This window comes from Populus alba, chromosome 12 (assembly GCF_005239225.2).
Source record: "Populus alba chromosome 12, ASM523922v2, whole genome shotgun sequence".
Classification (NCBI taxonomy): Eukaryota; Viridiplantae; Streptophyta; class Magnoliopsida; order Malpighiales; family Salicaceae; genus Populus; species Populus alba.
The window spans coordinates 2,079,524-2,094,765 of NC_133295.1; the positions used below are offsets into that span (position 1 = coordinate 2,079,524).

General features: G+C 30.8%; 1 protein-coding gene across 1 annotated transcript; it reads left to right on the forward strand.

Moving 5' to 3' along the window:
- Positions 1 to 7,014: 7,014 nt before the first annotated feature.
- On the forward strand, positions 7,015 to 12,233 carry LOC118033158 (WD repeat-containing protein YMR102C-like). Its single transcript, XM_073403665.1, is given in 8 exon segments — positions 7,015 to 9,015; positions 9,106 to 9,199; positions 9,327 to 9,484; positions 9,588 to 9,639; positions 9,981 to 10,066; positions 10,160 to 10,253; positions 10,497 to 10,760; positions 10,763 to 12,233. Coding segments are annotated over 8 exon segments (2,184 nt in total). The 5' UTR covers positions 7,015 to 7,839; the 3' UTR covers positions 11,023 to 12,233.
- Positions 12,234 to 15,242: the final 3,009 nt, after the last annotated feature.

Genomic DNA, 15,242 nt, shown 5'->3' on the forward strand with positions numbered 1-15,242 from the left:
AATCTTGATCAATGTGAAAGTTGTTCTAGGATATCTAATCAAGTAATGTCAAAAAAAAAAAAAAAAAAAAAAACTTTGGCATAATGCATGTCATGTCCAACTTTCATGAAAATAAAAATAAATTAACGTCTTCTGTGCATTAAAACAATGACCAAACTAATTTTCAGGGAACAATGATGTGGTCGATTAATCTCCAAAGCAGAAAGAGTTAAGAAAGGAACAATCATGCTGAAGGTTTATCAGCAAACATTGAAGTAAATTAATGTTTGATCATTTGGAAACAAGCATTACTTTTGCTTTTTAACTTTTTAGGGTTTTGTATTGCTCTAATGAAGACATAAACCTATAAAAGTCGACTTTATTAGTACCAACTTAGCCTGTAATTTTGCTCTTACATTGAACCTATAAAGTGCTGTCTAATGTAGCTGGGAAGCCTTTTTTAGCATGATCATTCATGTCCTTTTTTTTTTTTTTTTGTGTTTTTACTAAAGTTGTTAAGCCTGGCAAAAAGGTTTGAGTCACAAGATTAATTTAAGTTAATAAAAAAAATATTGTTTTATTTTAAAATAAAAAATAAAGTTAAAATGATGATGTTTTGAAAAAAATTAAAAAATTAAATTGGATTTTAATTGAATTGTGGGTTAAATTAACTGAATTAATATCGAGTCAATTTCTTTCTTTTTTTTTTTTCAACTAGACTCGATCTGGTTTAATAAGAATAATTCTTACCACATATTATAATAATGGAGAATTAAAAAATTATTAATGGAAAATACCTCACATTAAAATCATTTCAGCATTGTACATGATAAAGTAGTTAACTTTCTCTTGAAATATACTTATTTTAACATAATTATTATTTTTATTTTTTATATATTAGATGGGGCTTGAGATCCACTTAAAGAAAATTGAAAACTACAATTGTATTGTATTTAGCATCCTTAATATATATTACAAAAAGGAAGCTATAAAAGGAATATATACAAGGATCAAGCTATATATATAATATGAGATGCACAATCTATGCTCCTATAATCAATAGCGTGTTTTGCTATCCTAAAGTTAAGTCATGATTAGTGATATCATATAATCAAGCTTGATTATGTGATGGCATTTCGCGAGAATATAGTACCATTAGTGATGCCAATCTCGAAACATAATAGTCGAAAGCGTGAGTGAGCTAGCGACTTAGTTAATAGATCAACAAGTTGATTTTTAATAGAGACATAGCCTTTTATTTTGAAATCCATAAAAAGTAGAAGGTCATCTCATTATATACCTTCATTAATTGTAATTTTGCTAACGCAAAAACAGATCATCCCATTTCCTTATGAAAAATTATTACCAAGAAGTTGTAATATTTCAAAAGCAAAATGTTTTAAACTTGCATTGAAACAATTTTTATTTTTAAAATGCTAGGTCAAGATTTTAAAAATCATTTTGGTTAAAGATTCCTTCATCGAAACCAAAAGAGAGAGAGAGAGAGAGGAATGAGAGAAGGGTCACTCAAAACCATTATTTGTCCAAGTCACTAATAAAGCACACTTAGAGGTAATGGATAGTGCAATGGGTTAATGTTATATTTTAGAAGAAAATATGATCTCTTTATGGTAACAATTAAAGGAGGGAAGGAACACTTCCTATAATGAGACAATGAAACATTTTTGTTTACAAAATACAGTTTGATCCTTTCAAGATAACTAGTGATGATGAACAAATGGGTTGTGATGAGCATTAGGAAGACTAGGCTAGGTAAAATTGAAAACATTTTAGAAAAAACTTATATAGACCAACTCGAGTGGGCTAAAAGCCAAGAGATTAGAAATAAAAAAAACCTCGCCAAACAAGCAACAAGGAGTTGAAGAGAAGTGGGGCAATATTTCAAACTAGATAAGGATATGTGCATGTTATCTAACTCAAAATCATTAAACAATGTGTTTTTGCATGTTAATTATTCATAAGAAAATTATCAATGGGATCCATAAAAAAGGAAGGTCACCTCAAAATGGCCAACATTGAAAATGCTTCTGAAAATTTTTCACTTTATAAAAATCTTTGAACTTTTTATAATTAAATAGGTCACCCATTACAATGAGATCAATGTTGAAAAATTTTTAAGTTTTTCACGAATGTGCAGATCACCTATGAGAACTAGACCAACTGAAAAATCTTTGTATTTATTAAAATTAGATAGGTCACCTATTACAATGAGACCAAATATTGAAAAACTTTCAAGTTTTTTTCATGAACAAGTAAGGTCGCTCATAAGAATTAGATCAACTAAATTTTTTTTGTATTTTTCATAATTAGGTAGATCACCCATTATAATGAGATTAATGTTGAAAAACTTTCAAGGTTTTTTTCATAAATGAGTAGGTCGCTTATGAGAATTAGACCAACCAAAAAATCTTCGTATTTTTTCACCTAAGCAGGCCACCCGAAAAATCTTTGTATTTTTTAATTGAGTAAGTCATTCATTACAATGAAATCAATGTTGAAAAACTTTCAAGTTCTTCACTAACAAGCAGGTTGCTCATGAGAATTACAACACTTTTGAAAAAAATTTGAATTTTTCACACCAAATGAGCAAGTCATCTAGAACAATTAGATCATTTCTGAGAAATCCTTGTATTTTTCACCAACAAGCAGGTCACATTAGAACATTTCTGAAAAATTTTAAACTTTTCACCAGCAGACAAGTTACTTGGAACGATTAGACTAATTCTGGAAAATTTTAGAATTTTTATTAACAAGGTAGGTTGCCTCAAATGGCTAATTTTTAGATTTTACTATCCCTAGGAAAGAAGGCTATTTGTCAATTTACAAATTTCAAAATATTCAATTTTTAAAAGAAGTAAAAGTTATTTTCAATGATGTCTCAAGTGAATCCATAAGTCACTTCTTTCTCTTGAACATTTGTGGTAGCACAATTGGCAAACACATTAGCAGGACGATACTTGAGACATCATTTGGCTATATGGCCAGCTGTTTGGTCACAAAGTTGACAATTTGGTGTTAGTGATTACCGCGCTGTTGAGAACTTTTGTTAGGAGTTCTTTGGTTGTTGGTTTTTTGTTGGCTGTATGGCCAGTCTTTTTTTGAAAGGATAAAAAGACGACTCAAATCTAACTATAAGCTAACTGGTATTAGACCTTTTTATATACATAATTGTTAATTTAATATCCAAATATATTTTTTTTGAAAAAAAAAAACAAGTGATTTGGAATTAATAAAAGAATAGAAAAATAGTAGAAAGTTAATTTGCATATAAAAATTGAATCTCCAAAATATATTGTTAATTGTGATTAAAAAAATTAAAATTTAGCACTACTCTCTTGCTTATGACTCCATAGTTTTTGGATTATTATTTTCAGTTCGGTTCATTTTTTATATATATATAAAAAATTAAACTGATTTTTTTTAAAAAAAAAACCTAAACCAGTTCAAACGACTGGTTTCGGTTCGGTTTTTTAAGACAAAAACCAGTTCAAACTGGTTTGGCTTGGTTTTCCGATTTTTTTCCGGTTTAAGTTGGGTTTGGTTTTTTTCAGTTTTAGGCTTATAAGCCTAAAACCAAACTGATCAGTTTTTTCAAAATTTTAATCAGTTTTTTTTTCACGGTTTGGCTTTTTCGATCATTTTTTTCCAGTTTTTTTTTATTTAATCACTTTGTCGGTTTTTTTTGCTCCCTCCTAATAATTTCTTAGAAATAGTTTTTGATCATACTGAAATTTTTTTATATATAATTTAGTTTTATTATTTTTAAGTTTATAATTGACTATTATTCATCATCATCATTAAGAATTATCATGCGATCCAAACTAATGAGGTAGAATCACCCTCTATTGATCCTATTTTAAATATTTCACCTTCGGATTGGCAGGATATGAGAATTTGTTCTCGATCACATATATTTTCCTGTTCAGAATCCAATCAATTATTATTAACAAACATGCATGCATAAACATGGGAGTCCTATGCTCTTTATGAGCCATTATTGCTTCCATTTTTGTCGGCCTCCGACTATTGACTCCTCCGTCTCAGGACGGTCATCGCCCACCTCCTTCCATGAATTGCTCTGTAAACTGTCACCAGTCACCACCTTTCATAAATTACTTAAATTCTACATAAATACACACACACACACACACACACACACACACAGGAGAAATAACGAGGGTAGTTCTTTCTCAATTACAAAAACCTTAATTACCTCGATTATATTTCTTTGAACATAATGTTTTTTTTTTTTTTTTTTGCAAAATCTGAAATCTTAATGCCGGGAAGTGTCGTTTTAGGATAATCTCTAATTTATATACAAGAAAAGGGTTTGTTGTTGAAAAAGATTGCGTACATTATTAAGAAGAAAGGTCAATGAAAAAAAAATATTTGTTTTTGGGATTTCAAAAGTATTTTAAAAATATTTTTTTTATTTTTATTTTAAATTAATATTTTTAGATCATTTTAATATGCTGATATCAAAAATAATTTTTTAAAAATAAAAATATATATTATTTTGATATATTTTTAAATAAAAAATATTTTAAAAAAGCAATAATAATCACATATTCTGAAACAAGAAGTAAATGGTTCAACAAATGAGCCACTATCATACAAAATTGAAACACCTCCTATAATAAAAAAAAACAAAAAAAAATATATCATTTAATTAGTTAGTTAGTTAGTTAATTAATTTTTCGAAACTCAAATTGCCAAAAAAAAAAAAAAAGAGATGTTCCACTCTAAATTACCAAGTCAAATGCTTGAGGCTTTGAATAGAAAGTGGGGATTAAGATAACTACCTATATAATATAATAGTAATACACATATAATATAAATATATTTTTTGGATTAAGTTTGGATTGATTTTTAAGGGGGTCAAAGTTTGATAATATTTTTATTTATTATTTCATTAAATAAGTTAACTTAAAAAAAAAAAAACCTCATTCAAATTAATATTCAAGTTAAATTATCATGAAATTAGTAAAAGCAAAGGATAGATTGCTTTTCATGTAATAATGATACTCGTAAGTTTGACTTTATATCATTTGTAAATTAGGCAAAACAATCTGTTAACAGTTGTGTTAAACAGTTATTTTAATATATTTTTAAATTTAAAATACTTTAAAAAACAACCACCTATCACAATATCAAATACTACTTGTATTTAATTAAAAAATTCAGTTTTTATATGAAAAAATAAAGTAAATAAACTAGATGCGGAAAACAACATGACACCCTCTCATAAAAACCTTGAAATCAATCATGAGAGGTGTAGTTTAATTGATCAGGTTCTAAGTTTGTTCTCTAAAGATCACTAGTTTGAGCCTCACAAATATTACGGACTGCTGGAAGAACCTTACATACAAGATCAAATAGAATAATAACTGAAATCACGAATTTGATGGGGGAAATAGAAAGAGAAGAACTAGTAAATCATTGGATTCATTTACTTTATATTTTTTTCTAAAAAATCATTTTCTTTTATTAAACTGGGGCTAAGCATCTTAGATAGCCTTGTACGTCATATGATTAATATTTTTCATCTTAGCTAACAAATGGATTTTTATTAACAATTAAGGTTAATAAAATTGTTTGATTGAATTGCCTAATAAATATAACAAATGTATGGTGGAATGCATAAAATTATCCACACAAAGTTTAATATATGGATTTGATAAAAAATAAAATGTCGAAATGGAATTTTCCCAAAAAGATTGGTCGTGCACTTTTGCAATATAGTCGGTTCTTATTATATTCCCATGGAGTTTACACCATTTGACCCTAACTAAACCTTTAGTTAGAAGTAAATTACCTATAAACTATGATGTACCCTTTACATCATATTTTATACATCTTAAAATAAGCAACAACAATTTAGATTAAATTGTTAGAAATGATTTTTAGATTAAAAAAAATAGTGAAGTTGTATTAGGTTAATGTATCAAGATAAAAAAAAAATTACTAAAAAAATCGATTTTAGTGTCAACAAACTCTATTCAATAAGAGAAGTTGAATAATAGTTATTTTAAACTTTAATATTGCTTGAAAAAACAAATTAAAATTGTGAAAAATAATTTTTACTCGGTTTGATTTTATGTTTCTATTCCGTTGTTTGGGTTTTTAAACTTGGTGAATTGATTTTTAAATGTTATGAGGGTGTTATTTAGGTTAAAATAGGTTTAAAATGAATTTTTTAGAATAAAAAAACACATGTCTTAATTTTCCAACCATCATAATGATGGGTGGAATATATTGTGTGTCTTCCCAAATTTCATTGTCTATTATATTTATTTTGATTTTTTTTATAAGGTTATTCCAATTTTATGATTGAAGTTGTGATTTTATCAGATTAATCTACATTGATTTAGATTGATTTAATATATCATCATTATTTTTTAAAAATTATTATATTAATTTTTTTTTAATTCACCTTTTATTTTTTATGTTTTTGTTGTATACTTACATAAAAAAAATTATTAAAACAAATACAGTCTATGACTGATTTACAGGTTTGCTGAAATAAACATAATTGGGTTAAATTAATATATTATTGAGTCAAAATTTTATTTGAATTCATATGTGCTTGATTTATTTTTTCTGTCATCTACGTTTTTTTTTTATTTGATATTATTTTTATATTCAAGAAAAAGTTTAATTCGGCCCGCCAATAACACGGATAGCAACCTACTCTTCTCTGTATCTATTTATTCTAACTATTTATTTTTTTAATTTTAAAACAGTAATTAAAATGAGACATATAACTAGAAAAAATATATTTGAAAAATAGTGATTGTTATTTTGTTTAAATTATTTTTTATTTAAAAATAAATTAAAAATAATATTTTTTTTTATATTTTAAAAATTATTTTTTATAGTGTATTAAAATAATTTAAATATATTAAAAAATATTAATTTAAAATAAATAAAAAATTAATTTTTTTTAACAACAAATGTAAAAATAAACCAGGCGGAAGAACTGTGGAGAGAGAGTTAAAGAGCAACTCTCGTTTCTCGGGCCATCAGTTCACGATTATCAAGGAAATTATTTCTTTCCTGTTTTATCCTTCCATTATTTTTTTTAATTTATAATTTATTTGTGTACATTGTTTTTTCTCTTAATTATTTTTTATTTTTATTTTATTTTCTCCTTCTGTTATACTGTCGTTGTTGTTTCCTTGCTTTCTTCACATATATGAGAAGACTAAAACATTTACAAATTTTAATGGATGCTTTGACCTTTGCTCTCTTCATTTTCAGAAAAATCTCTTAAACAAAACAAAACAAACCCCTGTAAGCATTTCCTTTTATTTTTATTATTTTAAAATTTTGTTCAAAAAAATTGAAACTTTTTTGTTTGTTTAATGGTAATACGCAACTCATAATTCTGTTTTATTTCTACTAATGCAGTCACATGATCTTCTACTTCACGTTGATGGGTTTTTATTTTTGTGTGGTGAGATTATGTTTTGAATGCTAAAGTTTGGTTCTTTTGAGTGAAAGATAAATTTTTTTGAAGCTTCAATTTTGATGGTTTTGTTATTTTAAGTGTCGATCTTCTTTTTTATTTAATTTATTGAGAGGACCAGATTCAATGGGATTGGATTGGAATCCATGTTTGATCTCTTAGTTTTTATTTTATTGTTAATGTTGTCATTGCTGTTTGATTTATTAAGTTTTTTGTATGGAAACTAGAGGCTGATCTTGGTTTTTGTGTTTCTGGTTTGTTTTTGTTTTTCTAGCTATTTTGGGATTGCTTGTGTTGAGGGATATAGTTTTTTAGCATAGCTTAAAAAAGGTTCCTTGAGAAGGGGTTTCATGGGTTGAACTCAAAGAATAATGGGAAGTTTGAGTGAAGAAGAATACCGATTTTTTGATGCCTATGAAGACATTGCATCAATTTCTGATGCAAAGTCTGATAGCTTTGAGATATTTGATTCTCATTCTAGTTTTGACAACTCTGTTTCTAGTAGTCTTCACCATGAACTATGGATTAAGAGCCTTGGAAGTGTTCAGGAGCAGCGGAGTAAGTTCTTTGATTGGATGGGAATTGGTTTAAATGAAAATGGGAATAGGAATTCAGAAGCATTTAGTCCAGAAGGAGAGAGTGATAGGATTACAGAAAGCAGTGGGGCTGTATTGAGAAAGTCATGTTTCGAAGATGAATTTTGCTCTACTCGATCTATGATGTCATGTTGGTCTAATGGTGAATCTAGTTTGTCAGCGGAGTTGGGTTTGTTGGGGAATTTTGTTTGCAGAGAAGGGGATTCAGGCGGGGGGATGATGTGCAAAGTAGATGAATTGGGGCATGATGTGAAAGCAAATGAAGGTTGTGAAGTGGACTCAGAACAGTCAGTAACAGCTGAGGAATCTGAGAACATCTCTGAGTCTTCTCCCTCATTTCAGAAACCTATGCAGAATGAAGTTGGGGAACCAAATACTTTGGTGGATGCTCCGAGAAGGCTTAAGAAGGGGTGGTTGAGTAGAATACGTTCCATTTCATGCATTGTATATAGCCTACGGGAAGCTGACAAATTGAGACATGATGATGATGATGATGATGCACTTCTGCGGTACAGGGTACAAAGAGTTAAGGTTCACCGATATGGGAAGCGAATAAAGGAACTCTCGGCTCTTTATAAAGGACAAGATATCCAGGCCCATGAGGGTTCAATTTTGACCATGAAATTTAGTCCTGATGGGCAGTACCTTGCAAGTGCTGGTGAGGATGGGGTTGTGCGTGTCTGGCAGGTCCTGGAGAGTGAGAGATCAGATGAGCTTGACATTCCAGAAATAGATCCATCCTGCATATACTTCACGGTGAACCAACTACACGAGTTGAAACCCCTCTTGGTTGAAAAAGAAAAGACGGCCAAAATGAGGAGCATGAGGAAAACATCAGATTCTGCATGTGTCATTTTCCCTCCAAAAGTTTTCCGGATTTTGGAAAAACCATTGCACGAGTTCCATGGGCACAGGGAAGAGATCTTGGATCTCTCATGGTCCAAAAATAATGTAAGTTGCTTCATACTGGATGCATTTCTCTAACAAACTGAAGAAAACAAAGCATAATATTTACAGAAATTCTTTTTTTTTTTTTTAAAGCAGCATTTACTATCAGCTTCAGTGGACAAAACTGTCTGTCTATGGCAAGTGGGACGTGACTGTTGCCTCAGAGTTTTCTTACACAGCAATTATGGTGTGCTTCTGGCTAATTTTAAGTTTCTCCCAACATATGTTCTGTTAGTTTACCTGTTAGTCAAGTTGAATTACCTTTCTCTTTATTTTGGTTATTTGTTTATTTGTTTATTTTGTATGTGATGCAGTAACCTCTGTTCAGTTTAACCCTGTGGATGATAATCACTTCATGAGTGGTTCAATTGATGGAAAAGTCCGCATATGGGCAGTTAATAGTTGCCAAGTTGTTGATTGGACTGATATAAAAGATATCGTTACGGCAGTGTGTTATCGTCCAGATGGGCAGGTTTGACAAATTTCCCTCAACTCTTTTCTCTTAAAGAATTGAGTATCTGGGGGTGTATTTTCCCATGTTAAGTGACCTCATGGAAAAACTTCTCTTCATGTAGGGAGGGATCGTTGGCTCTCTGACAGGAAACTGTCGCTTTTATAACATGTCAGGTATGCATATTCAGATAATTAGCACCTACTGCATTCTTTAGGTGTTAGGACATGAGTAAGTCAAAATGCTGTTACTTTTCATTTGTAGAAGTATTTCTTTTGACAGCTTGTTATATCCTGGTTGAATTACATGTCGTAGGGGCAGTCTCTCATGCAGGGAGGGATCGTTTTATGGATTTTATGCATGAATTTACTGGTTTAAATGGGTTGTATCTCTGAAAAGGTTCATAATAATTTAGGTTCCATGGTAATAAAGATCTAGTTTTGCCTCAGATTAACCTTGAGTTTTATGCATTTAAAGAAGAAATGAATATTCACTAAATGAGCTATAGTTTCATCAGGTTCAGACAGCTACTTGCAACTTGATGCTCAGATCTGCTTACCTGGTAAAAAGAAGTCACCTTGCAAAAGAATAACTGGCTTCCAGGTATTTGTCTCCTGCCTTACAATGTTGCTTTTGCTGCTTTTTCTCTGTTCATGTTGTTTACTATTTTACTTCATTATATGCCTCTAACTCCAGTTTTCCCCACAAGACTCAACCAAAGTAATGGTGAGTTGTGCTGATTCACAAGTCAGAATTCTTCAAGGACTTGATGTGATAGGCAAATATAAAAGTACGTATCTTTAGCTTCCATTTTGTTATCTTTTCAATGTCATCTATTAATGTTGTTTCAGACAAGTCAGAAGTTTTTGTGTTGAACATTAATTGCTTGTAGATTTCATATTGTGAAACCCAAATGGGTGTGCTGCCTGTAATGTTATGAAATGTGTGAAATATAAGACTGTTTTATTATCTTAGTTATCTAAACTGATTAATTTTTAATCCTGATTTTCTTAAATTTCTCCCTGCTCTTTAGGCAATACAGCAAACCAGATATCTGCATCTTTTACTTTGGATGGAAAGCATATTATCTCGGCTTGTGAGGATTCCAATGTACATTTGTGGAATTACATTGATCAGGAACAATCTGCAACTCCTCAATCAAAAAACTCAAGGTCTTATGAACATTTCTCTGCCAATGCATCTGTTGCTATACCTTGGTGTGGATTGAAATGTGGGAGCTTAGATAATGGATGGGGTTTTCGTGTCTCTGACAATAACTCACAGGAAGTTCTGCCTCTTTTTCTCCTGCTCATTTTTCTCTGAGTCAAGAATATTTCTCAGAATCTTTTCCCAAGGGTTGCGCTACTTGGCCAGAGGAAAAGCTTTCCTCGAGCCCATTGTCGACATCATCAGCAATGCACAAATCCCAGTACAAGTTTCTGAAAACTTCATGCCAGAGCGCAGACAGTTCTCACGCATGGGGTCTAGTCATTGTGACTGCAGGGTGGGATGGAAGAATAAAATCATTCCACAATTATGGGTTACCAGTTTCTGATTAACCTATGGTGGTATAGCAGTGCTTCCGAGAATCAAGATTGATCCTATTTGTTGGGATTTTTAGTGCTCCCTTTGATGGATTACCTGCCGCAAAATCTGATGTTGCGTAGCTGACCAATTAGCATTGAGTTTGACATCATAAAAAGTCGCCAGCTTCCTCAACTTTTGCTGAGAATATGCAGTGTAGATGAATGTTTGAGACTTCGGGATGGGCCCTTCTTGTATCACGGGTGTACTGTAAAAGAAGCATAAATGACAAGTGGCAACAGTTCTTTGGCTGTGATGATTATGTAGCTTGGGAAGAGCTAGAGGCTGAGGTTAGCCTATCTAGATTCCCAGCTTAATTATACAATTTGTTGATAATTTTTGCACGAGAAATTTGTCTGCTCAGCCCAGTAAAAGATGTGCAAGTCATGTGTTATGAGAGACCAATTTGAGATTCTCTCTCTTTATAATAGAGTTATAGAGGTGCTTGTGGGACCTTTGTTTAACCTCTTTCTTTGGCTTGCTAAAATGAGAGGAGGGAATCCAGAGCTGGTGGTTGCAGTTTATTTGGGAGAAAAAATGGTGGGGAACTCTGCCATTATAACTTGGTGGCCAATCTGAATGATTGAATTGTTTGTCTGCCATTTCATGCTTCATGGTAGGGTCGATTTCACCTGAGCTTGACGGTGGGGTTGTATTAAGCTTCATCTTCAGTTGAATGATTTGTTTGATTAGCCGAGTGCTTACGCTGAGTCCCTGATTTGCTTGGTTGGGTCGATGTCACCTGAGCTTGACGTGGGGTTGTATTCAGCCTCATTTTCAGCTGACTGACTTGTTTGATTAGCCCAGTGCTTATGTATGTTGATTCCCCGATTTGCATGGTGATTGGATTTCCAGATGAAAGCCTCTAGCCTTTATTATTTCATGGATGCTGGCAGGCAGTCGACTAACTTTGATCATTGCTTGAGGGGTGATCATCTTCTCTCTTTTTTCCCCACTAACAGAATTTTGTATACTGTATCTCATAATTTATTCTAACATCACTTAGATTAGTTTTGAGGCTATTTATCTTCAGAAAATCTAGAAGAAATGCCCCGAGTTTAGCATATGCAATTGTGGTTATGTAAATGAACATGTTCAGAGGTTAATTTCCTTGTAAACTGTTGGGGGAAGTGGCCTGGAAAATGAAAATTGATGAGCATTTGTGCTCGTCTTGTATGCCTGATAATTGTGTCTCTATCTCAAGTACCATGGCTATCTCAGAGAGATTTATTACCAAATCATTTCCCATCTTTTCTCTCTCAATCTGTTCTGTAACACTAACATTCTAAGACTGTTTTTTTCCCCTTCAGATGCTGATGGCACAGTAAATTATTACCTGTTAGCCCATTTCAGTACTTGGCTAAAAAGTTAAAAGAACAGAGCAAATAAACTATGCATCAACAAGGAAATACAGAAACATGGGTTTAAATCTCGGTGCTCTGTTTTTGGTTAAGCCGTGATCTGTTCTGGTAGGCCAAGCTGGGGGAGGAAGGTGACGCCACAGCCAATTATTAACACTAAATTTTCATCATTTTTAGACAAGAACTTCTCTTAAATCATTTCAAGGGAGTTACAGACTTATCATGGGAGGCTGGTGATGGGAATTTCAATTTCTAAACTTCGGCTTCAAGTTGATAAAATCATTATAAGAAAGAATAACGTAACTTTGTGCCTTTTCTATTCTTCTCAATGTGAAACATCCACATGGGTGGGTGCCATGTAGTGGGTTAGTGACCTCGGATTCCTCTTCGCATATATTTCTGCATTTCATTAAAAAAAGAAAAAGAAAGATAAAACACCCATATATTGCACCGCATTAACAAGCTTACCCTTAATCCAACATCTTTTATGGTTGATTAGTCAGTTTTCTGCTTTTTATAATATTATTAAATGTAACCTGGGTGGTTTATAGTGTTTGAATTAAATTGAATCTGTATAACTTAGTGACATCGCATATTTATTTATAACTTGATTAATTCGATCAAAACTTGTTTGATTTTTTTTAAAAAAAATTAAATTTTATTATTTTAAATTTTATTACTTTTTAAAAAATATATTAAAACAAAGATGTTTTGAATCATTTCTAGTTAACCAACTCAGTTATAACTCAAATAATGTCTCCACTAAGTATAATAATTAAACACCACATGCTTCGTTACATCATAATCCAATACCTTTTAGGGTAAATAAGACAGAAAAAAAGCCATTAATTTGACGTGGTTTAAAGAATTAAAGCACTAATGGGCCATACTATACTCTTAAAACCATGCAATTAGCACTTTATGATGATTTCTGAGGTCCCTTAATTAGGAGACAAAAAACAATGACTTGGGTTTCAAGGGACAAAACCTAAGTAGCATCATATAAACTTTGAGCTCTAGACCTTAGTGAACATCCTTTTGATCTGGGAGATTAGTGGGGTTATTTTTTGTATTAACTTGAGTAAAACTTTTTTAATAGATCCAATAAAAAAAAACCGACAAAGAAACATAGGATTTGTTGCCAATCCCTACTCTACGCACTACCTAGGGTTTTGCTTTGTACTTATGATTAACAAACCTGTTTACTCCACTAAGTGAAGTACTTGTTAATTACACATGTTTCTGTTCTCTTTTGTACTCTTGTGTCACCAACTCTTTGGCACTCAAGAGAAAAGAATCCACTTTCTCTGCGATTATGTTATTAAAAGCTTTCAATACATTAATTTAACTATCAATAACAAAGTAATTAAACTATATATATATATATATATATATATATATAAGTCATAATGATATAGTTTTTTTTAAAAAAATAAATAAAAACGGGTTTTAGATAGGTTGCAGATCAATTTTGATTAATTTTCTTAATTTTTTTTAAAAGTCAACCCATATTAAATCTTAAATTGTCCTGTCAGAATAACCATATTAAAAAAAAAAAATTAAATTATTTAGGGTCACTAGACCTGATTTGTTGATGAATAAAAATGGGAACATCGGGACAAAATATTTAGAATTGGTTTTTGGATATTGAGATTAAGTTTTCTAATAATTAAGAATTAATAAGTTATTGATTGATGATACATTCATAAAAAAAAATTAATTTCATAAAAAAATTTATGTGAAAGGAAAATTTAAGAATGTTGAATTCACTTGACAACCATTTTAAGAAAGCCTAATGTGGATAGTATAAATATAATTAAGCAATTAACATGGTGGAATGGGCTGGACTCTCCAAAACAAACCAATTTAGGGGCTCTGAAAAAAATTTTTTTTTAAACCAGCCCAAATACCAAGGTGTCAATAAAGCTTGCTTTCCTCTCCTACTCTCCTGCTCCTTACAGGGCTGGATTACTGGTTGGGCTCTTCAAGTTGGGGTTAGGCCCTCTTGGGTTATTTCCTGTAATTTGACTATTTTAGTTTGTAATTTGGGACCCCATGATGTCATCATCTTTTCCAAGTACAAATTAATTATTAATAATTAGTTTTGAAATTATAGTCATTATTATTTTTTAAAATATTTTTTATTTAGAAATATATTAAAATAATATTTTTTATTTTTTAAAAATTATTTTCAATATCAACACATCAAAATAATATAAAAATATAAAACAATTTCAAGCAAAAATATTTCTAAAAAAAATCATGAAATGTGATTTTAACCAAAAAAACAAATAACATCTAAATTCTTTTAAGTATATTTTTAAAAAAACCCATATACATCACGCTATCAACATAATTACTCTAAAGTTATTAGGAGGATAATGTTAGTATTCGTAGGAATATATATATATATATATATATAGTAGTTAAACCAAGTCTTACCCAATTTGAAGAGTTGATTAAAAAATTAAATTTTAATCAAGATTTTATCGACCAGATTTTTAATGATCCAACCGAACTCGATTAAAACAATAACAAGGAAAAAAACAAGATATATAATTTTAATAAAATCATGGATTTAATTATTCAAGAACTGGCTTGGTAACCTCATGGTTTAGATATTTTTTTATTTTTGGATGAATTCCCGAATAAGGTATGACTAGTATGCCAAGACCAGTGTTAAGACTTAAGAGTTAGAGACGAGTCTATCCTGACGAGATATTTTGTTCAATGGGAGACAAGTGGACTTGGCAACAAAAGACACAACTGTTCCTATGTGTTCTGCCACGTCAGATGCATGCATGAATGTCCATCCTGGAACCAAACCTTTCAAA